General features: G+C 44.3%; 1 protein-coding gene across 1 annotated transcript; it reads right to left on the bottom strand.

Annotated features, from left to right (window-relative positions):
* Positions 1-1,910: 1,910 nt before the first annotated feature.
* LOC131579043 (bifunctional heparan sulfate N-deacetylase/N-sulfotransferase 3-like) lies at positions 1,911-14,613 on the bottom strand. The gene is made up of 3 exons (XM_058838444.1): positions 13,633-14,613; positions 4,397-4,524; positions 1,911-2,263 (listed from the first exon to the last, which is right to left on the bottom strand). The coding sequence occupies exons 1-2, from the start codon at positions 14,611-14,613 to the stop codon at positions 4,468-4,470; spliced, it is 1,038 nt and encodes a 345-aa protein (XP_058694427.1). The 3' UTR covers positions 1,911-2,263; positions 4,397-4,467.
* Positions 14,614-24,523: the final 9,910 nt, after the last annotated feature.

The following is a 24,523-nucleotide window of genomic DNA, read 5'->3' as shown; positions in this document are numbered from 1 at the left end:
AGCTGGCGTTTACTTCAAGCCCCCCGAACACGAGGCTCTGTGAAGCCAAATCCCCAGAACGCGGGACTTGGTCTCTGCCTCAAGCCCCTGAAATGCAGAACTTGCTCTCTGTGAGCCCAGATCTCTCGGAGGGAGCGGGGTTTCACATCCCCAAATCTCAGCTCGGTTCATCGCTGGCTGCACTTGGCCACCGCAGCCTGGCTTTGAGAGTCAATCGGCGGCACTTGGTCTCTGAAGCCTGGACTCGCTTGCTCGGACCGAAACCCCGAAACCAGGGCTCAGTCACTGTGCCTGAACCCCAAATCCAGCCCGGACACGAGCCCGGTTTCAGAGTCCAAAACGCACGATTCGGTCTCTGGTTTTAAGCTCTGAGCCTGAATTTTGAGCCCCTCAAACGCGGCACTCGCCGCCCTTTGTGAAGCCCAAAACTGATGGGGTGAGTCTGGTTCTGAGCTCCCAAAACACAGCCAAGGGTCTCTGTGAGGCACAGCTGCAGGACCGGGGCTCAGCTCCGAGCCCCCTAAGGCAGCGCCGGCTGACTCTGGGAGCCGCAGCATCCCTGAACCCCGGCCGGCAGCTCCGCACCAGCAGCAGCAGCATCGGGAGGGGAATCAGAGCCATTTCCCCGGCTCCTAAGGCAAAGCAGGTGAAGCAGGAGGGTCTGAAAATCAATCCAAACTTGCTTTTGCATCGGTTTCAGCTGGCACTTCTCATTTCTTCTAATTTCAACTTGGTTATGATCATCAGCAGTGGCTTAGGAACGGCTTCTCTCTGCACTGCGCGGCTCCGGGGCTGTCCTTAGGCACAGGCAAAGCCGTACTGCTGCTTCCCGGGGAATCCAGGCTTGGCACATCCCAATAAAACACCATCGTCAAAGCCAGGAATGCCACACCAACTTTATTTGATAAAACACGATGAGAGAGAGCCCCGAGCCGCAGACCTGGGAGCAAACAAATCCCGTGGAGCAGTCAGCTCCCGGCTTCTCTAACAGCCAGGAGTGGCCCCAGCTGTGCAACTGCCCCAGGTGCTTCTGCTCAGGAGAAGAGAAAAAAAAGAGAAAAATTTACAAAAAATAAATATTTTTAAAAGGGGAAAGAAATGGGGAAAAAACAGTAAAAAGGAAAAGAGAAAAAGTAAAATAAAGAGCCTAAAATAATAAAGTAGGGGTGCAGAAGAAGCGAAATGCAGATTGAACCCTTCCATGCACACAACAGGCAGCTGGGCAGGGGGTAAAGCTGATGAAGCAGCAAAAGTGACCCTCAAAGCACTCTCCAAATAACTAAAAGCCAAAGCAACAAACCAAAAACCCCAAGCAAATGCCCAGCCAATCCCTGCTGGATGCAGGAGCCAGTCTGAGCTGCTGGAAGCCGAGCAAGACAGAAATCCTGCAGGGGCCCCTCCTGTGGCACTCGGCCCAGGTGGGAAAGCCCTGGCCAGCCCCCCGTGCCTTGGGCGAGCTCCTGGTGACCTTTGGGAGCAGAGAGTGGGGCAGGGGCTGGGAATGAGCTGCTGCCATGGAACGGCTCCCGGTGTTCCGGGAGAAACCGCTCCTCTCTTGGCTCCCAGCTCTCCTTGCCTTCCATGGGCAGCGTCTGCACCTGCTCTGCACCTGGGGGGAAAAGGTGTGCAGGGAGCTGGGCACACCTCGGGCACGGCCTTCAGCCCAGGCCTTGGCTTTCCATCTCCCCCCATCCACTCCTCAAAGCCAAGGAGGTGCCTAAAGAATTAGCAATTCTAACAGAGCTGACACATAATCCCCGGGAAGGGGCAGCCCCCAGTCTGGGACCTGCTCTGCTTCTTTTCTGGCTGTTTCCCAAGGAAAATGCTGCTCTTTCTCATAGTGCCACAGATGCCCATTTGGGGGTGATGGAAATCAGAGGCAACTCAGGGAAACGGGAAAGGCTTAAGGAACTTCTTCAGCTGCACCAGCAGCGATGGAGAAAACCCACAGCTCCTTCTTGTGTTTAGGGACCGCCCAGAGCAGCAGGAGAAGCTTGGTTTGTGTTCTGTACGGGGACAATTGTGTTGGAATCCCTTTGTGCTCGTCTTCAAGTGAATGTGTCCCATGGTGGTGCCAATATTTAATGGAGGTAGTAGCTCCTGTTCTTTTTCCCCTATTAAATGCTGTCCTTACCTCAATCTGAAGTGCCGGTGCACACTGGAGGATGGAAGGATGCACACTCCAAGGATGAAAGCAGGACTCCTGAGGCAGATGGATGGCCCTGGTGCTGCAGGTCTGGGTGCACAGCACCCATGGCACTTGCTGAAAAAGATCCAGCTTTCCATTTGTCAAGCACTTTGTAAATGTTCTGCAGAGATCTGTGGCTGTGGCTCCTCAAATATCTGGTTAATAACTACTGCGTTTTGGGGGTTTTTAAACTGTGTTTAACAGAGTTAACAACACACCTACCCACCTGTCCTCCTGCTTCTTGCTCTCCTTTTCAATGATTTGAAGCAGGTGATTTTTCTATCTCAGTATCACGGTGACATCAGGATCTGCTCTGGCTGTTCTATTTCATGTGTCAGGAGTGACCTTCCACCTCCATTCCATTCCTTGGGATCTGCTTTCTCAGCAGGGCCATTTATGATCGCTTGTCTTGGATTTTATCTATTGCCTTTCATTGTCTATCTCAGACATTTTCATGCTTGCACTGAATCAAAAGTGACAAGAAGTGATGGAATGTGTTGCTGGAAACACTTTTGGCAATGCCTGATTGCAGAAATGTTACTTGATGAGGCACAGGCCATCCTGGGGGGCACTTTGGGCTGAGGAGGGGACGGTGCCCAAGGTTTGTCATCTTTGGCTCTTCTTCTCAGCAAACGGAATGAGCCCAAATGTTTTGCATAAACCAAGTACTCAGTGAGACTCAGGGGAGACCTGGTCCTGTCCCCTGGAGCTGACAGGAGGCTGTAGCCAGGGGGGGATTTCTCTCTGCCCAAACAACAAGATTTTATGATCCCAGGCTTAAGGAAGCCTTGTCACTGCTCTCTGTTGCTCTTCAGCGGGACCACACAAGGCCAAACCAAACCTCAGTCCAAGGGAAAAGGACTAAGGAAGTGCAGAATCACCTTTTCTGCTTCAGGAGAGCATCTGCAATAAACTGAATCCATAAGGGTTTTAATAATTTTGGGAGCTGTTGGCTGGAGGGTGTGTGAGAGCTCTGGTTTCTGTGTTAATTTAGTTGTCTTCAGAGTTATAGAAAGACTGAAGCGATGACTGCTTCAAGATTGCTGCGTCTGCCTCATTTCTGGAAAAGGCTGTTAAGGTTGTGGGGCTTTTTTTAAATCTTAATTTTGTTTATGACAAACAGTGCAGCAGAAAACATCTTTCTCCTACAGGTTTATCAGATTTTTAAGCAACTGAATCTGATACTTCATCTTTGCCCTTTCCATGAATAGGAGGCAAACCAGAGAATTTGTTTCTTTAGGATTCTTTGGGAACACCCTAACACATGAGTGCAAGAAGCAGAGAGAAATCCAAAAGCAAGTCTGGGGCTCAGCTAATTTTTCAAGGATCAAGGACAAATGCACAAGTGTCATTTGTTTCCTGCTCTTCTATCATAAACTTCCTTTTATAATTTTTGTGTCCTGTGCCAGCAAAACTGAGTACATCCAGAAAACAAATGCAATGCAGCGGAAGGGAAACTCCAAAGGTTGTGAAGTTACCCAGAATGTGGGATACTGGTGCTCCAGTTACACAGAACTAACAGGAACAGCAATTTACCTGACTCTTCTTTGTGCAACATCAGCTTTCCTGGAGGGAGGCAAAAGGGGCTGGAAAGGCAAGTGTCTCAAATGTAAAGCTGGGAATATTCCCTGGCAATCACCATTAAGGTCAGTTCTTTTCTTTTTGCCAGGAGAGATGTGCAATAGTCAATGGTTGTTACTAAGAAATGTCTCTTCTTATTTCAAGCCAGAATATTCTCCCTTGGCCACTGGAAGTTTCCACCCAGCAGGGAAATGCAATTAAATCCAAGTGGAAGCAGTGTCCAGCCCCCATACAGGAAATGTATGTGCAAGCTTTAGGACTGCACGAGGGAAGGAGAGGGTATTTGCATCTCAGGTGGAAGAGATCCTCAGGTGGATCTTTCATTGCTGCTGTCACCCCAGCAAAGAGAGCTGCTCTGAGCAGGTTTAGTGCTGACAATAGCTCAGAACAGCCCCCTGCACGTCCACATTAACATGTCCTCCCTTCAGGGCAATCTGGCCCTTTGCCAACCTCCCAATGGCCATGAAAATAAACTGCAATGCAAATGATGCTGAAAAAAAAATCAAAGGGTGAGAGTAAAACTCCTGTCTGTGGAATTCCTGATTTGTGCTTGTGGCCCTCTGGCGTTGCTGTCCCTGGGGACAGTGACCTTCCTCTCCTCCCTCTGTCGGTGTTTCATTCCCTTACCTCTTTGGTTGCCACACTGGCATTTAAATGATGCCTTCTGGCTTTTAACTCCTTTCTCTTTTCTTTTTCCTCTATTTCTCTTGGTGTGGAAGTGTGCTGGAACAGAAATTTCCATCACAGCAGCACATCTGCAAATAGAAACATAACAGAGTCTCACTCAGTGTGGGCAAGCACCTTCAGCTCCAAGGAGCTGTGGAGAGCAAGCGCTCGGTCCCTTAAGGAAACGTGGAGTGATCGGTCCCTGAGACAAGAAAATCCAGACAAATGCTATGGTCAGCCCTAAGCAGGAAGATTGAAAGCCAATGACCTCGAACCTGCCATCATTATGTTCATAATTTTAATGTAATGATGGTGTGATAACGCAAAGTTGGAGTTTAGAGAGTTTAGACATTCTGCTGAGGCTGGTGACGTTACTCAGAGGGTTTTGTATCGCTCTGATGTGTCTGAGCAGGATCAAGAACTAAAAGGAAAATTTTACAGAAGCATTTGAAGACAGATTGCCCCAAAAACTGCTGCTTCTTCCCGGGGGACAAAAGATGGAACGTTTTCCTGTTGAATTCCTCTCAGAAAGCACAGCCCTACTAGCTCAGCTATGGCAAGGGTGGATATGATACACCATGGAAAGAGACAAAACCAGAAAGGTAAAAAGGTCTATCTCCCCTCCTCCCCTGAACACACTCTAAGGAAAACATTTCAAGCAATGGAATAGAGTAGAATTGGTTCCTGCCTCTGGAGTTCAGTTCTCCATTTCATCCAAGTGCTAACTGGGATGACTGGTGGTGCTGTGCAATCCTCACTAGAGGAGACTCCCCCGTACAAAGCCACCACACATCATGTGGCAGCAGCCCCACAACATCTGCAAAAGGCAGGTCCAGCACAGAGCTGGTCTGGAACAGGAATCACCTCTGAGCACAGGAGACAGGAGGTGCTTTATCAGCCATGCTGCCTCTGTGGATAAATTCATGGCCTTTTTTCATTTGATTGAATTGCAGAGTGCTGTGCAGGTCTCATTTCTGAAGGGTGATGGTGCAGACAGTGGTTTAAATGGTACAGTGTGTTCATCAATATGTGGTACTGCATTTACATCCCTGGAGTAAAAGAATTGGCACATATAGAATATGTTACAGGAGGGCAGCTATACAATGAAGTCATACAAATATGTAAAAGTTACATTGTTCACAAAAAAAAATTAAATAAAAAAAGGAAGAGCTGCCATTATTGTCAATAAATACAGAACAGGAGAATATGCACCTCATCTGTCAACATCTAAAGGTCAGAGCATTTCCATCCTGGAAGTGCTTCCAAGATGGATCCTCTGAGGATTTACAGAAGCATGCTGAAGCAAAATACAAGCTGTATTTGGGGTGAGAGGACAAAAGAAGGAACTAAGAAAATTCTTCAAGTTGAGCCTCACCTAGTACCAGTTCTAGATCTCAGACAGATCTGGTGAAGCCCCAGTTGTGCTGCAATCCTCTTTCTGCACGGCCTGACGTGGTGCTTTGTGGCTGGCTGGGAACTGCTCCTTCAGGGCTTTGATTAAAACACTGTGCAAGGCAGCAGAGACTCATCTCCAGACTCCTGAGTTATTCCTGTTCTGCTGGAAGCTGACATTCCACTGACAACCAGCTCATACCTGCTTTATACTCACAGCTTTTCAGTTTCTCATCTTAGGGACAAAGACCAGAGCAATGCTTCCTTTTGTTTTTTTCCCCTAGTTTATGTTCTTTGTTGATTGGTGAAAACAACTCTCAGGATAGTTGATAACTTTTGGCTTTGTATTGCAGGCACAGTTTTTCTCCTGCTATCAGCTCCTCCAAAGCCTGAAAGATTAACCTTTTTTTTTCCCCTCATTTGCTAACAATGTAGGTTGCCTTCCTGCTACTCACTTAGATGGCATTTCTGCCATGTTGGATAGAAAGGAATAAAAAGGGAAGAAAGCAGCAAGAGGCCCCCAAACTGCCACTGTTTCCTATTTTAGGCACTTCACATTGCAAAGAAATCAATTCCTGTAACTCCCATCCTGGGAACACCTAAAATCTGAGGTTCATCTAAGCTCCACAGAATGAGACTTAGAGAGTGTCATTTTAATGCACTTTTAGGATTGAGACCTAGGCTGAAATGATATGAAACTAATTGTTTTGAAGTTCCCTGATGCATGAGCCTTGATTTTTCATCTGATATGAAAAGTTGTCATTCATCTTTACTTCTTTCTTTTGCCCTTTAGCCAATTAGATACTACAAACTTCAAATTCCAAAACTGCAGCTTTCTGCCTTAATTTAAGGTCAACAAAATGATGCTGCAGCCTCTGACTGTTTAGTAGGGGTTATTGCATGAAATGAACGACACAAGTGCACAGGCAGAGTGAGATAAAGGCAAATCAAAGCATTTCATCTGCAACTTTTCACCTTCTACAAATCATCTTGGAAAAATGCAAATCACCCCACACTGCAGTTCACTTGTCTCTCAGTTTCTGCCCCATTAAACAGCGTCGTGTCCCCTGAAGTCTCTTCCAGTTTCTCACACTTGGAAGTTCAATTGACTTTAACAGCAATTTTCCTTAAGGTCTATCAACACAGATGAATCGGCAGACCCCTAATGCATGGCTTAAAACTATCTTTTATACAATATTGCCCTCTGTGGGAGCCCCAAGATGTAACAGATCTACAACAGAAATACGGATGCTGATGCTCTTTGCTCCTATTCCATTTTTTTGGGCATAGGATCTACTTTCCTAAAACACTCCTCTTGAACATAAAAGCTTTATGCCACCAGGAGAAATCAACTTACTATCCTCTCACCATTTAATTTATTTCTTTCAAGCCTGCACTTCAAATTGTTTAACAGGTATCTCTGCTACTGCTATTTACATTTTAGGTGACCATTTCAGTTCACAGAAGCCCTGCTGCTCTGTGTGTGTCAGCATTTCAGGCACACTTAAAACCAGCAAATGAACAAAACTGAGACCCAAAGTGCCACATCACTGGGATGGGTAGGCAAACAGCATTTGGAATATTATTTCTCAAGTGCCCCAAAGTCTTCTGAGAGCAAAGATGCCACTCCAAAATATCACGGCAGATATTTTGAAATGGAACCTGCTGAACATTAGGAAAGCAGGAAAGTAGGAATGAGCAAGATGAAGAGGTGCAATGGTTAAGTACCAAGTTCTTATTCACTTGGAGTGAATTATTCCATCCATGTTTTTCTTTCCTCATTTTAATTAAGTCACCTTTGTTTTCCTTCCATGAGAAAAATATATTGTCAAAAAAAACCCCCACTCAAAAGACGATTGGAGAGCAATCACCACTGGGCATTGTTCACCTGGAACTGCATTGCATATTCCAACCAAAAACACAACCATTCCTTCTGCTACCATCCTGATATTTTAATGTTAGTGCTGAAAGCCTGTAAGCAATTCCTACCTCAAGAAAAGGGAATCAATAGTAGTTAGACATTAAAAGCATTGCTTTAGCTTATTAACTCTGTTCCAGCAGATGTTGTAGAGAGATTGCACATCTCTAAAGAAGCCCAGTGCAAAGTAAATATAACATCATGATCTTGATTTCCCTTGTCAGACTACAGCATTTTCAAGTCTTTAGCCTCCCTTTTGCTGAACCCAGGTCTGTGTGGGTTATTTTTCATTTTATTTTGAAGCACAGCCTAGTCACATCAGTCTAAAAACAGACCTCAGGGCACACTTCCATTTCCCATTTCAGGATTTCCCACCCTACTGGAGCATTAGCATGAAGCCTCCTCCTATAGCACCGGATAAAGCGGGAAACAAATTATAAGAGGGCGACCTAAAAGTTTTTTAAAAAACTTGCTAGGAGGTGAAACAAAACACTGTACAACAGGATGAATTCATGACAGTAATTCTAGAACACCGGTTTGGTGGTGCTTTAGTATCCAATTTTTCACTTTGAGGGTTCTTTAAGGTTTAAATGATGGTATATAAAAAGCTCTGCTTGTGCAAGCTAACCTAGAAAAAAAGTCATCCTCAGAATGCAATGGAAGCTTGATATCTAGATGGCAAGGACAGAAGAGCAAAAAGAGAAAGATAAATGTTCTTTGTAGTTCCTCCTTTGAAACTACCATTCCTGGTTTCACCTTTGATTCAGAAGTGGATTAGAGTATTAAAAGAGTCTCTGTAGACATGTTAAAGGGGACTCCCACTGGAGCTCTGGTCTAATTAAGCTGCTTTATGAATCATTCCAGTTTGACTAACTCAAAATGTCTTCTAAAAAAATATCACTTAATACATCAAACCGAGAGTTCAAGCCCCTTTGTTTTTAATAATCAAAGAAGAAACGCTTGGGTTTGAGATTTGTAAGCTATCACTGCACTTTATGGATGATCCTCTTGATGATCATTGCTTTGCCAGCAGCTGACCTGCATTGCTCTTTAGGAGAAGCCCCCTTTCCCCTGCCCATCTCAGCAGCCCTGCTACAGCTCAGACACGCAGCTGAGGTGACAGCAGAATGCTGGTGTTACCCAGAGACAACAGTCCCAGCCCATGGAAACCATCAGTCAGCATTTTGCTGCTGGCTTGGCTGGAGACCATCAGGAGCTGGGGAATGTTTCTGCTGGAGCTGATGCAGGGAACAGCAGAGCACTGCCCAGCCCTGGAAGGAGCCCCTTGCTGTAGAGCAGTGCTGCACAAAACCTGTTCCCCTTCTGATCACTCCCTCGGCCAGCCTGAACTCGGGCTGGGAGCAGATGCACAACGGGGTGACAACACTTCTGCCTGCAGCACTGGGGACCAGAGAAACCCTGGCATGGTCTCTGATGGAACACAACCCTTGTGAGTCACACAGCAAATGGTTCTCTATGTTCACACAAAAAAGGGAAAATGGGGGCACAACCCAAGTTCCTGGATTAGTGTCTGTGACAATCTGCAATGGAGGAGGGGCAGCAGCCAGCTTTTCTGCCTGAGGCACTTGGATGAATGGGACTTGGACCTGCTTTTGGTCTTGCTTGTGCAAGGATTTACAAAACTAGACTGACTTGCTTATCAGCAGGGAGGTCACAAAAAGAGTCATGATGGAAACAGACCAAAGGGGATGCAGCTCTTCCACAGTGTTACAGGTGCAAACAACAAATGACAAGAGGGCTGAGCAGAGCTGAAATCTGCTTACTGCTTCACTCTCTCCTATGACATTGAAGCAAGGCCTAGGAAAAACCTCTTCTCTCTCTAAGCTCCACTCCTACCCCTTTTGACTTCCCAGGAGCTGTCTGCTACTTCAGGCCAAAGCAAAACCTGGGAAGGATTCTGTCAGGAGAATCGTGGGACAGAGCCCAAGAAGCTTTATGGATACACAAAGCCATCCATCCATCTCTCTCACACATCACCAGCCCTTGTCTCGGTGTCACACGGGAAGTGGTGACAAAGATCAGGCTGTGGATTAAGCACCAACTCATTTCTTGCTTTGATGCTATCTCAATAAGAGTACTTAGAACCCCACAGTTTATATTTTCAGAGTTGAGTAAGCACTTAAGACATAAAACAGTAATGTAATTAGAGATATGTGGAGCAGCTCTAATGCTAGATGTAAATGAATGGATGTTGGTTTAACAGATGTTTCCACATTAGTTTCTATCAGCACACTCTCTGAAACTAATACATCCAAAGCCATACAGGAACAAAGCCACACTAGGATATCAAAGGTATCTTACAGAGGAATAAAAGTATAAGATAAAGGTCATTACAGAACTGGTATGCACTGATTTGCCTTTATCAACTGTACAAGTGTGTCCAGACATAAAGAGGGGAAAAGAGAAGCTGGAAAAGACACTGTATAGCTGGACCAAGTCAGCAGTCAGGGAATCTAGCTGGGTTTTTTTCACTTTTTTTTAATTTGACTGGAGGACTGAGCAGCATTTTTGCTGTTGATGTTGTTGCAAATCAGCACTTGATGCTGAAGCAGACCACTAGCAGCATGTTCTCCCCTGATATCTGGGAAATAAGAATAACCCACGACAAGGCAGGCACTGCCAGTAGAAGACATGAGTGCCCTAGCTGAGTTCTAATGCGTGAAACTCAGCTCCAAGTGTATCCATATTTCATCCCTACATTTCTGATTCTGGAAAACCTCTAACACATTTTGAGCCAGAGCCCAAAGATTCAGATGAAAAACTCTAACAACTTCTTGAGACATCAAGAAAACAAACTAGACTTTTCTTAATGAAATATATGAACACTCCAAGAACCCCAAACCACATTCTGGTATGCCTTTATGTTTCTCACACTCGTGATGCCAGTCTAATTAAGTTCCGCATATCTCAAGTTGCTGCTGGAGAATTAAGACTAATCTATAACTCTTCTAAGTTGTCATAGTTCCTCTGAAATCAATGGATGTTTTGACAGCTTACACCATCTGAGGAACTGCTCTGTGTGTCGAGTAAGACACAGTGCTGTTTAATTACAGGGAGGTTCAGAAGCAGTCTCCACAGCTCAAGAAAAAACCAGTTCTTCCAGGAATAGTCATTTCTTGTTTCTATCCAACTCATTATGAACTTCAGTGTCAAAAGCCATCTTTCCTTCAGTGAAGACCATCACTGTGTCTCCAGCTGAAAGAAAAGGTTCTATCTCTTGCAGTAAATTTTGAAACACGCCCTTGGTGCTGCGAGGAGAAGTAAGGAGCCCCTATTCCAGTGTCATCAGAGCACTGAGATAACAGTGGGGAGACTGGGAGCAGCCAGACTACAGAAACTCCACACAGGAGCAGCAGGACATGGATCCAGATATTCCAGTGGAAGTTTTCAGATAGTCTGGAAGAGCAAACCAGGGGGATACTGTGTGTTTACACACAAACTTCTGAGAGGATTGACTTGCTCTGCCTCATATTTAGGAACATGATTTGCTAGTAGGCTTGGCAGTGCTGGATTAATAGTTGGACCCCATCATCTCAAAGGTCTATTCCAAACTAAATGGTTATAGCATTCTATGTTTCTAACCACAGAACTGCAGGAATTGTGTTTTCCACATTTGGGGATGCAAAGATGAAAACTTTAAAAATGTTCACAGACATTGTAGCGATTGGTGTGTAAGCTGCAAGATTTGGACAGAGCACAGCAACACTTCCTTACACCAAACCAACAAAGCACAACAACAAACAACCACCTAAAAAACCCCCTCCAAAACCCAAAAAACCCAACCACCATCAAAGCCACAGTTCCAAATCCAGAAACAGATGTTTTTCAGAAAGTTTTGTTCTAAGTAATGCTATGTTTTATCTACAAGCTTTGCACTACCAAAATCAGTAGAATCAACTGTTGTGATTGCCTGCCTATACAGGGAGGAAATGGACCACATGAGGATTAACAGGTACAGAATAATGTACACCACCTAATGCAAAATCTGTGCCGCAGGTTAAGAGCCAGAAAAACATACATGTTTTTATTAGAAATGTGTGCCTAGTGGAAATGAGCGAATCTTGAGTACTGAAATGATACAAAGTCTACATTTAGAACCTCTTTTCACACTTGCAGCGCCCAATTCTCTGTCACAGTCACTGCAGCAGAACTCACTAAAACTCTTGTTTAATGAGATGTCATTTATTTGCAAATACACTTTACAATAACGTGTTTCCAACTACTGCAAACTGATTTTGTTTCATTCCTTCCACATGTCATTGTGCCACCGAGGAGAACTCCTTTGATATTAATAGCAATGAAGATGCATTGCATCTGACAGCCCTAACAACATGTTTAATACAACATTTTAACTCTAAGTAGATGAAGACTCAGAAGGGAACACTTTTTTCAGATTCCATTGTTCCAGAACACAGTTCTGTATAAATGAAATTATCCCACTTAAAAGTTATTTCCACTTTGATATTACTTCTATTTAATGGGACAGTTTTATTTTGGGAAGATTACTTTCTGACATACTGCAAATTATTTTCCCCAAACAATATGGTTTATCCTTCTCTATCTGCTGTAACCAAATTTGTCTCAATAGTCTCCTGCTTCTGGTATATAACTCTGGCAATTCAACATCCCAACTTCTTTTCAAATGACAATCCTAAGGTGTCACTTGCAAAGACAAACAATACAAAACGTGCTGTCTCCGACTGCTACTGCACAACTCAGTGATGGATTTATTCAGGCTTTATTTCAGCCACTTTGTTACCAGAAAGTTCTGCTCCTGCAGAACAACACAAGTTCTGCCAGTGATGCTGGCCAGACTTGACTTTTTTCCTGCCATCTGAGTTTCCATTCAGGAGACTCTTCAAGGATGCTCACTCACCTAACTCAAACACTGCCATCCTCTTCTCCATGGAAAAACCATTTAGGAAGCTTCACCTTTATTTCTGCTCTCTCCCATGGGATTTGTTTGCCTAAGGAAAACACCTACTTAACAAGGAGGTAAATCTCATTTTTAAGTGCATGGACAGAGAATGTTTTGGAAAAGAGCAAATGCAATTTTAAAGCAAATTAAAAGTTTAACCCCAGGGTCAAACCTTTCATTTAAGAGAGCAAAGAATGCAGAGCTGCTGTGGCTTGACAAGTGTATTAACACTGAAGAAACCCAAAAACTTGGTTAAAAATGAAACAAAAATGACCCACTGCATGCAGTGCTGTCCTTGTCTTTCCTTCTTGCAGTTCCTCATCCCATTAACAAACTTCTAAGAAAACATTCTCCCTTATCTTTAGTGCAAACAGGGCAACAATCAGGATGTTAGAGATTTGCAGCTTCTAGACCAAGTTGAGAAAGGTGATCTCCTATTTCCTGCTTTGGGACAACACTCCTCACAAAAAGCACACAAGAAACACAGGAAGAAATAATGGGAAGATGTTAGTGCCACTGACCAACCACTGTCACCTCACTTGAACAGCACAACAGAGTGGAAAAGGACCTTCAGGAATGTACAGCTCTAAACATTCAAATGGAAATTGTCCAGTCATTTACTGACAGCTTTTAAGAGCAATATTAGCACAAACCCTCCCTGCAAGCAAGTGCCATAAAACAGAGATGAGAGAGGTGAAATGCTGCAAACAGCTCCTGACATCCAAACCTATCTCAAACAGCCAATAACCCAGTCCACTCTTCACATTTGATGCTGCCATTTACTGCTGCTCACCACATTCACCTCCTGCTTGTAAGACTCACAACAAGTGCAATAAATATGAACAGCTCCTGAGTGGAGCCCTCCAGTTCCAACCATGAACAACTATTCACTTTCAGATGAAAATACCGCTTTGCTGCATTGACCATCAGTTTGTGCACATACTTTACCTGTACATCGTTGGTGTTCATCCTTGTTCCATCCTTGCCAACGAAGATATCATCTATGTCAACCAGAATGTACCTATCCAAGGATAGGGTGAGTTTCTTTCCAGACAGGAAAGAGATGGCATCTATGAAAATCAGCTTGTGCAGCCAAAAATTCAAGTTACTGCCGAAAAGGACTCGCTGAATCCCATCGTGGAGCCCCAAGTCATGTATTACTGTGGCATAGAGAGCACCTAGAGCAGCAGGTGGAGAAAGGTTTTCTGGTGTCTTTACTTTTGCAAATATCACTGGTTGATAAGTTGTGTGATTAACCTGGAAAACGGCCCAGGCATTTCCAAGCAAGGGCCCTTCCTCAAGCTTAGAAGGTTTAGTCACATGGAACAGTGGGGAATGAGGGTTAATGCAACAGTCCTGAACACCCAGATTGCTGTGGACATGGAAAGGAAAACCCTTCAACTCAAAGCTCTGCAAGCTGTTCTCAGTGCCTTTGTGAAATCCAATCACACCTACACCGTACTCCAGGCAGTACTTATCTAGAAGGCCTCTGTTCCAAGAGTCCATATTCACGTACTTCAGAATATTTTCATACACTATGAGAGCGTATTTGCCTCTGCTTTTGTCTAGAAGCACTGGGAGGTCACCTTTCCCAGATGCAATCTCAAGGTGAAACTGAAACCTGCTGGATTCCAGAATGCTTCTTATATCTTGGCCTAAGCTTGAGTGCTGGCTTTCCACAAACACCAGCACTACCAGGTCTGTCCTCAGGGGATCGATGGGCTTCGTGCTCTTCATCTCCATCAGCTTGGATGGCAACGGTTGAGGATCACCACATTCCACTTCTGAAGAGGTTTCAGGAAGCTCATTCTCCTCTTTGTAGCCATTATACAAGTAGTAGGCAGAAATAACTATGCTCACCATACAAAAAGTGGCCAGCAAAATTACTCTTCTTTGGAAATGTCTGTCAAGTTTCAGGATAAAACTCATGGTGTTTACTTGCCTTAGATAGCTCTCAACAGCAGCATGAAAAACAAACACAGATTCTCAACAACTTGTTCCAGTCCTCTGAAATATTTCTGTCACCATTGCAGCACACACATCTATCTTCCACAGAGCTTTACCCAAGGTATGGTCTAGAAGAAAAGAAAATCAGAGATTTAATTGAGGCAGCACCTTGTGAAGTATCACCTGCTTAAACTAATGGGGAGTAAAGAAACCACTGCCAGCCAGAGAGTTGGAGACCAACAGCTCCAAATCTTGCAATAATGTATTTTTTTTCCCTGCTCCCACTACTTGCCACGTGCATTTGAAGGTCTCTGAATCTCACAGGTTCCTCAGCTCAGAGGATCAAATAAAGTAGGAAGAGGTACTGAAAAGCAAGGCGTAAAAGCAAAGTATTTACTGTGCTTTAGAAATTATTTTCACCTAAAGATAAAAGTTAATTCCCAAGTAGACAGCTGCTAACAACCAAAATACTGAAGAAAATTTATCAACTTCTTCCTTCTACTCCTAAAAAGCTGGGGGAACATGATTAAACAAATTTTATCTTTTATTAGTTTTCCCAAGAACTAAGAACGTACACAACTGTTGTACAAACATACACTGATGCACTCTATATTACATCTACTGTAGGAATGTTTTCAAAGCAAAACCTCCTTCCTGCAACATCAGAGGAAAACAAAGCATTTCTCTGGACTGTGGAGTCTTGCAGACTGTTAGAAGCACTTGCCAATTCATTGCATTAAAAACAAAATACAATAATCAAGCTCTTAAATTGGAGAAGAGAAAGTCATAACTCAAAAGTTAAACCTAACAGGCAGATCACCTAAGGATATACTTATGCTTTATCTTGTATTTAAGGAAAGAATAATTTTTCAAGCCAGCAGTACAACTGCTGTCAAAATTCCCTAGTAAAACAACTGGATGGTGTGACAAGCATAAAATAATGATCATAAGTCATAAACAAAGCTTCAAAGCAGATCTTGGAAAATATTAGGTGTGTGAAGATCTAGAACATGGCCACTCTAACTTCAGCGTAGTTTGCACCCAGGTCCATTTGGAAATGGGATTAGGATAAGGTGTGGCATTAACATGGTCATTTCCCAACTGAGAGCTTAATCCTTCCAGTCCTGGTTGGTTTCTTTTTTTATTCCTACATTGGAAGCAAATTGGTCTTTCGCTCCAGATTTTCAAAAAAGCTAAAAAATATGATGTACTTAACAGTACCTATGTCATGTCCACAAATTTAATGAAACCCTGAAGACAGATCTTCCCGGTGCCAAGATGAGCATCGAGTAAAACTAAACGAGAAAGATCAGATGAGGGAGAGGAAAAGAAACTCCAAGGCATTCTATTCATCAAAACCGCAAAATTCAGCATCAAGAGCGAGCGTACGTGAGCCGTCTCATTCATAGTTAAGAGTCAGAGCAAGATTCCTGCTGTCTGCATAGATTTTACTCTCCTCACTGTCTACTCAGATACCTCTTTATCAATCCCTTCTCTTCTGGGAAGACTTGAACCCAGCCTTGAACCTGACCTGCAGCTGCACAAAGTCCTGCTCAAAGCTTTTGGGCAGGAAACCTGCCCTTCACCCACGCTCACTAATCAGTGCTGGACTAAAATAACACAACCCCAGCTTCTCGGTTTCTGTCTGAAAAAAAACCTGAGGAATGCAAAAAGACCAAACAACAACATGGAAGTACCTTTAGAAGAAATTAACATTCTTAAGCATTGAAATGTCTGATCCTTGCCACACCAGCTTCAAGAATTTCAGTCTGGATGGCATAACAGAGACATTTAATATGGGAACAAGTCAGGTGACAAAGAGAAGTTCCACCCTGAATGAGTTAACACCAGACAGAGGCTTCCAGACAGATGATTTTTCATGACACACACCAAGGGTTCTCTTCATCTTGGGTTTCCAGCTCAGCTGCCTGAATGCCAAGAAACACATCATTTTAGTGCCTAAAATTATCACTGACTGCATTCTGCAGGAAAGCTCTACATACACCTACTTGTCTTTGACAACCACAGACCTGGCTGGTCCAGATACAGAAAAAGTGAGAACTGACACTGACCTAAGCTCAGAGCAAGGAAGGGCCGATGAGACAGAGCTGCTTGAACTGGGTATTACACAAGGGTTGCAACCCAAGAAACACTTGCAGCAAGGACACGGTTCCTAATGCCATTCCATAGAGAGGAAAATCTGGAGCCAGCCCAGAAACCCGTGTCTGCTTCAAGAAAAGCCCAGTCCCTGTATCCTCAGCTCCTAATTGCAGGCACCCCCGTGGGGCTACAGCGGGCAGCTGCAAGGAGGAGTGGCTGGAACTGCCAAGACAGATGTGAGGTTCCTCTGTGAGGAATGAGGAACTCTCTGAGGCAGCAGGACACAGCCAGACTTGGCACAGTCCCTGCTGAAGACAGTCAGGAAGCAGGACGGAACAGAGCAAGGCACAAGTTTTAAATGCACGCTCTCTTGTATCAGCTTGAGGCTCACGTAATTTTCACTTGCTGGTTTGTATGGCAGGAGTTCAAAAGAACGCAGGAAGAAGAAAACAAACAATTCAAAGAGTTCTCTAAGCCTTGACAAGATACAGTTGCTTTCCTCCAGGGACAGCAGCATTTTCCCCTGAGCAACAGAACTTGCTGGATACTCTAGTGCTGTATTACAGCTAAAATAACTCACAGTGCACCCCTGACAGCGCCATCCTTGGGATGCTCCTCACATGACACACCGTGGGACCTATGGAGATTGGGACAGCGACCTTTATCACATCTCTAGACGTGGCTTCAGGGAAGATGGTCCTTGCTCACTATCATTTCCTACAGTAAAACCAGACAAAAGGTCTAATTCTCAATGTACCTACAGTGAGTGTGTGAGAAGCAGCATTTCAGAAGAGGACAGTACCTGAAGAGTCTCACTTTCATTACAAAAGAACACAATACTTTACTAAAAGAAGGAGAAGTCATGATAGCTTCAACATCAATAAAAAATATCCAAGAATAAGAAAAAGGCTTAAAGGAAAAAAACCAGAAAGAGTCTAGAAAGTCTTCACAAGAGTTCAAGCTTGTTAGTATTGTTCTAGTGAAAAAAAACATGAAAAAAACCCCCATAGATAGCATAAGCGGTCTCAGCTCTTTTTGATTTCTACAGTCATGGAATTCAGTGACAGAGGAATGTGGTCCCACCTGTACCTCAAAGCACTTGAGAACAGGTGTCAGATATTATATGAATCCAAGTTCCACAAAGCTGATGTCACAATAAATTTTACCTATAGAATAATTCGTATGGTATTTTTCCATGGTTTGAAGCAATAAAATTTGCATGGTTTTTTTTATCTAGAACTTCATTGCTTTAAAAGAACCTGCATTTGTTCTCCTACAACCTGCATTTGATGTCCTATTTTGCATTTTCATGCCACCATGTTAAAATTCAGACCAGAACCCTTTACCTCTGCTGCTCAAAGTAGCAGGTGCCAAAATGCTCATTTTAAGGTGAAAATTAGCATCTTTGAATATTCAGAATTTGGTTTTTCACTTACAGTCTCACTATGGAGAAGATCTTGCTAAGAGAAAGCTGAGCCACGGAAGCAAGTGTTGCATTTTGTTATGAACACAGACAGCAAGGCTCAGTGCTCCTGTCATCTACTGCAGAAGCCCAGAACTAGTTCACATGAAAATCTTGCTGGTAGGATAAAGAAATATCACCTTCTTAAGCAGAAGATTTAGCACTCTGAACAGCACTGCTGGGCAGTCACAATTACAGGCATCTGCAGGCAACCAGCACAAAATAGCTGCATCTGAATAGAGATCTTCAGTTTGGATTGGCTTGGGGGGTTTATCATTGCTCTGCTTGTTCTGTTTCAGGTTTTTAAATTCACTAACAAAGTGCCACTGATGACAGAACAAATACTGTGAGGAACCCCAAAGACATGAAGCACACCTCGAGTTCCTACCATTTGCAGCTTTCTTTAGTTTGTTGTTTCATTGGTAAGAATAAATGACCAAATTCTTGACTTCTGTAAATCACGTCACCCTGATAATTTAATGGAAACTCTTCCAGGGAACGCAGCCTACTAAATTCTTCACAGCAGTTCTCAGTCCAGTAAAAAAGAGACGCTCAAGTAAGAAACTAGGTACCTGCACAGGCACATAAAACTGCAGAGAATTTAAAAAAAAATCTATTAAAGTTGAGTCATGAGTATCAACGCAATTTTTAAAATGACAAGAAACTTTTCTGCGCTGTGGTAATACCAAGACCAAAGCAATGGGCTCAACTGAAATATCCATAAATAAGTGAGGAATTGTTCTCAAATCAAATTTGTCAAAGCCCAGTAGGAAAACTCTGGTTTAGCCTTACCTCAGGCCGTGCTAGGGCAACTGCTTACTGTGACCCTTGAGTAGAAACAATACAGCTGGGTCAAATTTATAAGTAAAAACATCCTGTTAAAGGGTAACAAAAACCCTTTTCATCAAGAACTACTGAAAGAGAGCTAGTTCTGGGCTGAGTATCCATCAATATTATTCAGGTAGATCACATTTTTCTGGGGACATATTTTAAATAATTCTCTTCTAATAATCCCCATCATTCCCATCCTGTTCTTTACCTGCCTGGACAGTGCCACAGTGCTGGTGACATGCTGGTGATTTATTACACAAAGGATGAGTTTTAAATGAAGAGCAGAAAAAAAGGAGGCATATTGTTTAGTGTATTACTACAGACATTTAAATCTCACATGATTAGAATGCTGCTTAACTGCTTTGAACATAAAGGTCTGCTCTGGCCAGTCACTAAGAAATACAAGTTCCTCAAAGGAAGCATTCTGAAGTCATTTTAGCGTTACTAGAATGGAAATCTTTGGATATAGAGATGATATGGTAGGAAGCAGCAAAGTGCAACTGAACACAACCAAACCTGGGGTGAACAGCAGGGCTCAGATTGTTAAATCAGTTACAAAAACACCAAACAAGCGTCCAAACCCTGAGCATGCCTACTTACAGCATTATTTTACTGACTGAAGTATTCAACAGCTCAAAGGAGTAAATCCAGGCTGAGAATGAGACCTTACAACTGCATATTAAAAAGACATTTTCAGCTTGTAAAAATGGTGAGATGAGACATGACAAGGGAAGTCTTTGAGACCCTTTAATATCACATAACAAACCCTGGAATGTGTGAATATTGAAGGGCTTATATTCTCTCATAGCTGTGAGTGAAATAAAAAAAAAAAAGGCAATGGTTTAGGCAGCACAGCAATTCTGGTGGATAGAAATTCTTTTCATTCTTTTTCAAGTCCTTGAGGTAAGCAGTTCTCAGTTTCTACTGTACCTGTGACATCCTTAGCTCCATGCTGCATTGCCTAATGCAGCACTAGAGACACCTTTGAAAAGTCTCTAGTGATAGAGATCCAGGATGGAGATCCACGCATGAGAGTTTGTCAAGAAAAAATATTTATAATCATTAAACGTACAATGTTTAAAAATAGTTTAAAAGAAGGCTTTGAAGACTTCAACAGAACACAGAAGTTTGGTTTAGTCTTCACATCACTCTTTACCTTCACACAAAACTTTCTACAGGAAGAGCTTTAAGCTCCTGACATCACACATTTTTTCTGAGATAAACCCTGTAATTCTTCAGCAATTGCAGAAACTTCACTATCTAAACAGTAAATGATTTGCTCAAGGTCTCTGAGATAAATGTCCAGCACACTGTCTGGTCCATGCCCATACCATTACTTCCCTTTTCTCCTACAGCTGCCAAGAATAAAGAGTTAATAAGGCAGAGTTTAGCACCATTCCTTCAGAGAGAACTGCCTGGGATACTGAGAGCGAGAGAAACCCCGTTTCTTTCACTTACCATTTCCTTAGGAAGAGAAAACCCCACCACACCAAACCCTGAAGCAATTATCCAGCACAGCACACCAGGTAGTGAATTGAATAATAGAAAAGTTTTCTGCCATTTCCCGAGGGTTGCACATGACAGCTGAAACGAGCAGCAACACACATCCATTTCTGATGGCATTTGGGGAATCCAAGCAGCTATAACCACCTGAAGTTATGAAGAATTACCGCACTAGGCTGACAAATTTTGCTCCCCAGCAGAGCCATAACCAATTCTCACAAACACCAGAGGGCAACAGCGTCGCGCAGAACGCCGCGAGGAGAGCGAAATGGAAAAGCCCGGCCACTGAAGGGCTGCTGCGGGGACCGCGCCGGGCAGATGCCGAGTGCGCCGGGAAACAAGAAAAACCAACCCAAAGCCCAAGAAACACCAGCGAACAGCCCCGCAAACGCTGCCTCCGCAGCGGGAGCCTCAGCGCCGGGCAGCCGCCCCGTCCCGCCGCGCTCCCGGCCCGGGCGGTGCCCGCAGCGGAGCGGGAGCCTGCGGCCGGCTCGGGCACAACTTTGCCGGGATCAGGGGGCCGGCGAGCGCCGACTTGTGCGGCTCGGCCGCGCCGGGCCCGCGGGCACCGCCCGCCCCGCTGCTCACCTCCAGCCGCGCTCCGCCGACATGTCCCCCCGCGCTGCCTCAGAGCCCGCTGCCGGCCGTGCCCTCAGCACAGGCTCCTCCGGGAGAGGCGCCGGCACCCGGCGGGCGCGGAGTCGCCCCGGGCGCGGAGGTGCGGCGGGGCTGCCGCCGGGGCTGCAGCACCGCCCGCCAGCCTCGCCGCGCCCTCCCGGAGGAGGAGCCGCGCTCGCCGGCCAGGGGCGGCCGGGGGCTCCGCCGCGCCTCCTCCCGCATCGCCCGCCCTCCTCCGAGGCTCGGCCGGGCCGGGGGCGGCCCCGGGCCCGGGCCCTCAGGCTGCTGCCGCCCTCAGGCTGCTCCCGCCCTCAGCGAGCCGCGGGCCCGCCCCTCACGGCACCTGCCGCGCCCCCCTCCCACACGAGGGCCGCCGCGCCCTCCCTTGTGGGATTCTTAATCCCTGTCTTAAATAAAGTAGGATTTAGGATTTTTCTTCCCCGCTCCTCCGAAACCAATTTAGGAAGCCCGTGCTGCAGGCGCGCTGAGGGGAAGTTGAAGTCGCACCCTCCCGCCCAATCCCCCGCTCTCGGAGCAGCTTTAGGCCGATTTCTGAGCCGGTCTAAAGGCAAGGGTGGAAATTCCGTGAGGTCAATTCCATTTTGTCAAGACAATGTAGGGTTAAAATCTTGAGAGAATGCCAGTTAATGTGTTTGCAGCCTCGCTGCTTTTCTTGATTGAATTTCCTAACCCTATGTTAAACACAGTTAGTCCCACTGCATTTTTCACTGATACCCTGCATCCCTCGCTCTGGAGATGGAGCTGCTCCATTACTGCAGGTGAGGGAGTTACGGTTCCCCGTCTGAACTGCATCAGCTTCCACAAATGGGAAATAAAATTAATAAATTTTACAAGTGCCCTCTTGATCGAGCTAATTTACCTACAATTGCCCAGTGATTGTTAGCTCACCTAATGGCTGACAGTTCAATACATCGGATTAACTCCATCACTGGTGCTTGTCTGTCCAAACCTTCCTTTCTGTGACTGATGCAAGGCAAAAACTTCAAGGAGAAAAGTCACCCAAACGTTGCCTTTCCAAACATCAGGAGAATTGACAGCTCCTAATTCAAGAATACTGTCATTTACTTTCTCCTCTTTTTCTCCCTTTAATTCTCATGACACACTGAATACCCCAAATTTTACTGTCTTCTAAGCTAAAAAACAGCGCAAGGTCCATCAGCTAGACTTAGAGCAGAAAAGAGAACTTGTCAAAAGGGTTTACTATGTATAAGGTTATTAATCCTTGGAACAGAGACTCCATCTGAAATCCTGTTGCCCTCTCAGTATTCTACAGAAAGGGATTTTCTCCCAGATTAAGCTTCTCGACCGGGACAATATCCTGACAGAGCCTTGTTTTGGGGACTCTACTTTTCTTAGAACAGGCTAGGAAGCATGGGGTGGAAGTCAAGTGACTAAAATTCTCAGCTGTGAGCTCCAACTCACGGTTTCTCTCCTACCCTTCTCTCTGAGCAGCTGTTTTTAGGTTATCGCTGGCCAGCCTGGACAGAAACGTGTCGGAGAGCGCTTGTCCTCGGAAGCACTTGGTTGCTCACCGAGATGTGCCAGACACCTCACAGCTGAGGGCTGCGGTGCTCAGCGTCACCAGCTGCAGCGCTGAGCGCTTCTGGCAGGAATATTAACAGCTTTCATCATCCTTGGTGCTACTTTTCAGGTTTTTTGCTCTTGAGCTGTCAATGCAGCATCAACTAGGAGTGATGTCTTAGCTGTTCTTTGAGCAATACATCTTAGGACACCGCTGACTGCGCTTCTGGCCAGGATTTCTGCCTGGCACACAGTACTTGACAAAAAAATAGGAAAATGAGTAGTAAATCCAGACAAGAAATCAGGGAGGAGGAAAACCTACTGAACTGCAGGCAAAACAGAGACACATCTAGACAACTGCTAGACTCCACCGTGAACTAAGGACTCAGCTTTCTGCCTTTCTCACTGCTGGCCTCTACACACAAATGCTCCCTTTCCCATTCATGTTTTGCTTCCAGCTCAAGTCTTCACCTGTTCCACGTCCTTCTGCACCGTCAGCAATCTCTCTTCCTCAAATGAACTGAATCCCACCCTGTCTCAGGGTCTCAGCACTTTCAGGCAATTGCTGCAAGAAACGCTTCTAACCACTGCATGGCTCTACATCTGCAAATGAACTCCTGGTCCTGCTGAAACCTGTGCAAAATTTTGGTTATTTTTGGTGTGGTGATCATTACTCCAACTCCCAGCACAGATTGCTCATACCATGTACAGACTGACTACACTGCACGTCAGAAGGGTCGTCACCGTTTGGAGAGTTACTTGTAATAGCAACACTTTTCCATTAATAAAGAAATACTTTTTCCAGTCCTGCCACTTCAAAGTTTAGAGACATCTTTTAACCAAACACTCATTTTTATTTGTATTATTTTTGTTGGCAATTTCTTGCAGGAAGACATTAAATTGAGATAGGTATTTGAAAACAAGGAGCATCAAGGCAATTGCTTGTTATTAGTCATTTCATGATGACTTTTTAAAAGCTATTACAAATGCTGCTAGTCAAAAGGCAAACTTATTGTAGATTTATAATGCTCTTCGGATTAATCAGAAACTCGTGAAACATCTTTGCACAATGATCAAATGGGCAGCTCTGGAATTCAAGCAGCTCAGGAATTCATTAGGTGTGTGTGAGCTGCAAACCCACCCTTTACTGCTCAAGTCATGCCATGTGAAGTGTAAGACAGATCCATTAATGAGGAGGAGTGAGCATTTTCCATTGCAATTTACCAAGAAATTTGCTTATGAAAAGAGAGAAAAGACTCTTCCTTCCCATTATATCAGGGTCAGAGGTTCCAAGATAATAAATATACAAAAAAAAAAATAAATAATAGCAGCATTGATTCAGAATGTATTAATTTTAGTGAGTTTTTTCAAATGTATGTCAATTTGAGTGAAAGCTCCTTAGCAATATTGAAATTGGTTACAGGAAAGGGATAATGGGGATGGAAGAAAATTAAAAAGAAACCAAGTCTCTGCAAGCACAACCAACAATCTGGAGCATCTCTGCCCTTTGAAAGAAAGTAATGTGTAATTAAAACTTCTGTTAAAAATTGATTTTAGAATATGTAATAAAATAGAGTTAAGAATCTGTATTATTACCCTAAAATCCATTTGTTTTCCACACCAATAACAAAAGAGAAGTTCTAAAATAGTCTTGTACATTGCAAAGAGGGAAAACATTCAAACTGCTATATCCAGCACTTCAGTTGAGCAGTAATACAAACACTTCCCAAAGCAGAATGTCATTCACAGTCAGCTGGAAAAATCAGCATAGTTTCATCTTTCATCTGCAGGATCAATGGCAGCACTGTCTGCTCCAAACTGAGAGCTCATCAGCTG

The sequence above is a fragment of the Poecile atricapillus genome, chromosome 4 (assembly GCF_030490865.1).
Source record: "Poecile atricapillus isolate bPoeAtr1 chromosome 4, bPoeAtr1.hap1, whole genome shotgun sequence".
NCBI lineage: Eukaryota > Metazoa > Chordata > Aves > Passeriformes > Paridae > Poecile > Poecile atricapillus.
The sequence above is the reverse complement of the archived record's forward strand: the minus strand, read 5'-3'. Positions and strand labels throughout refer to the sequence as shown.

Excerpts from the sequence above, each read along its gene's own strand:
- LOC131579043 (XM_058838444.1), bottom strand. The coding sequence starts at position 14,613 with ATGAGTTTTATCCTGAAACTTGACAGACATTTCCAAAGAAGAGTAATT. Across the intron at positions 4,525-13,632 it reads TGAACACCAACGATGTACAG|ATGTGCTGCTGTGATGGAAA; the intron begins GTAAAGTATGTG and ends TTCTATTTGCAG.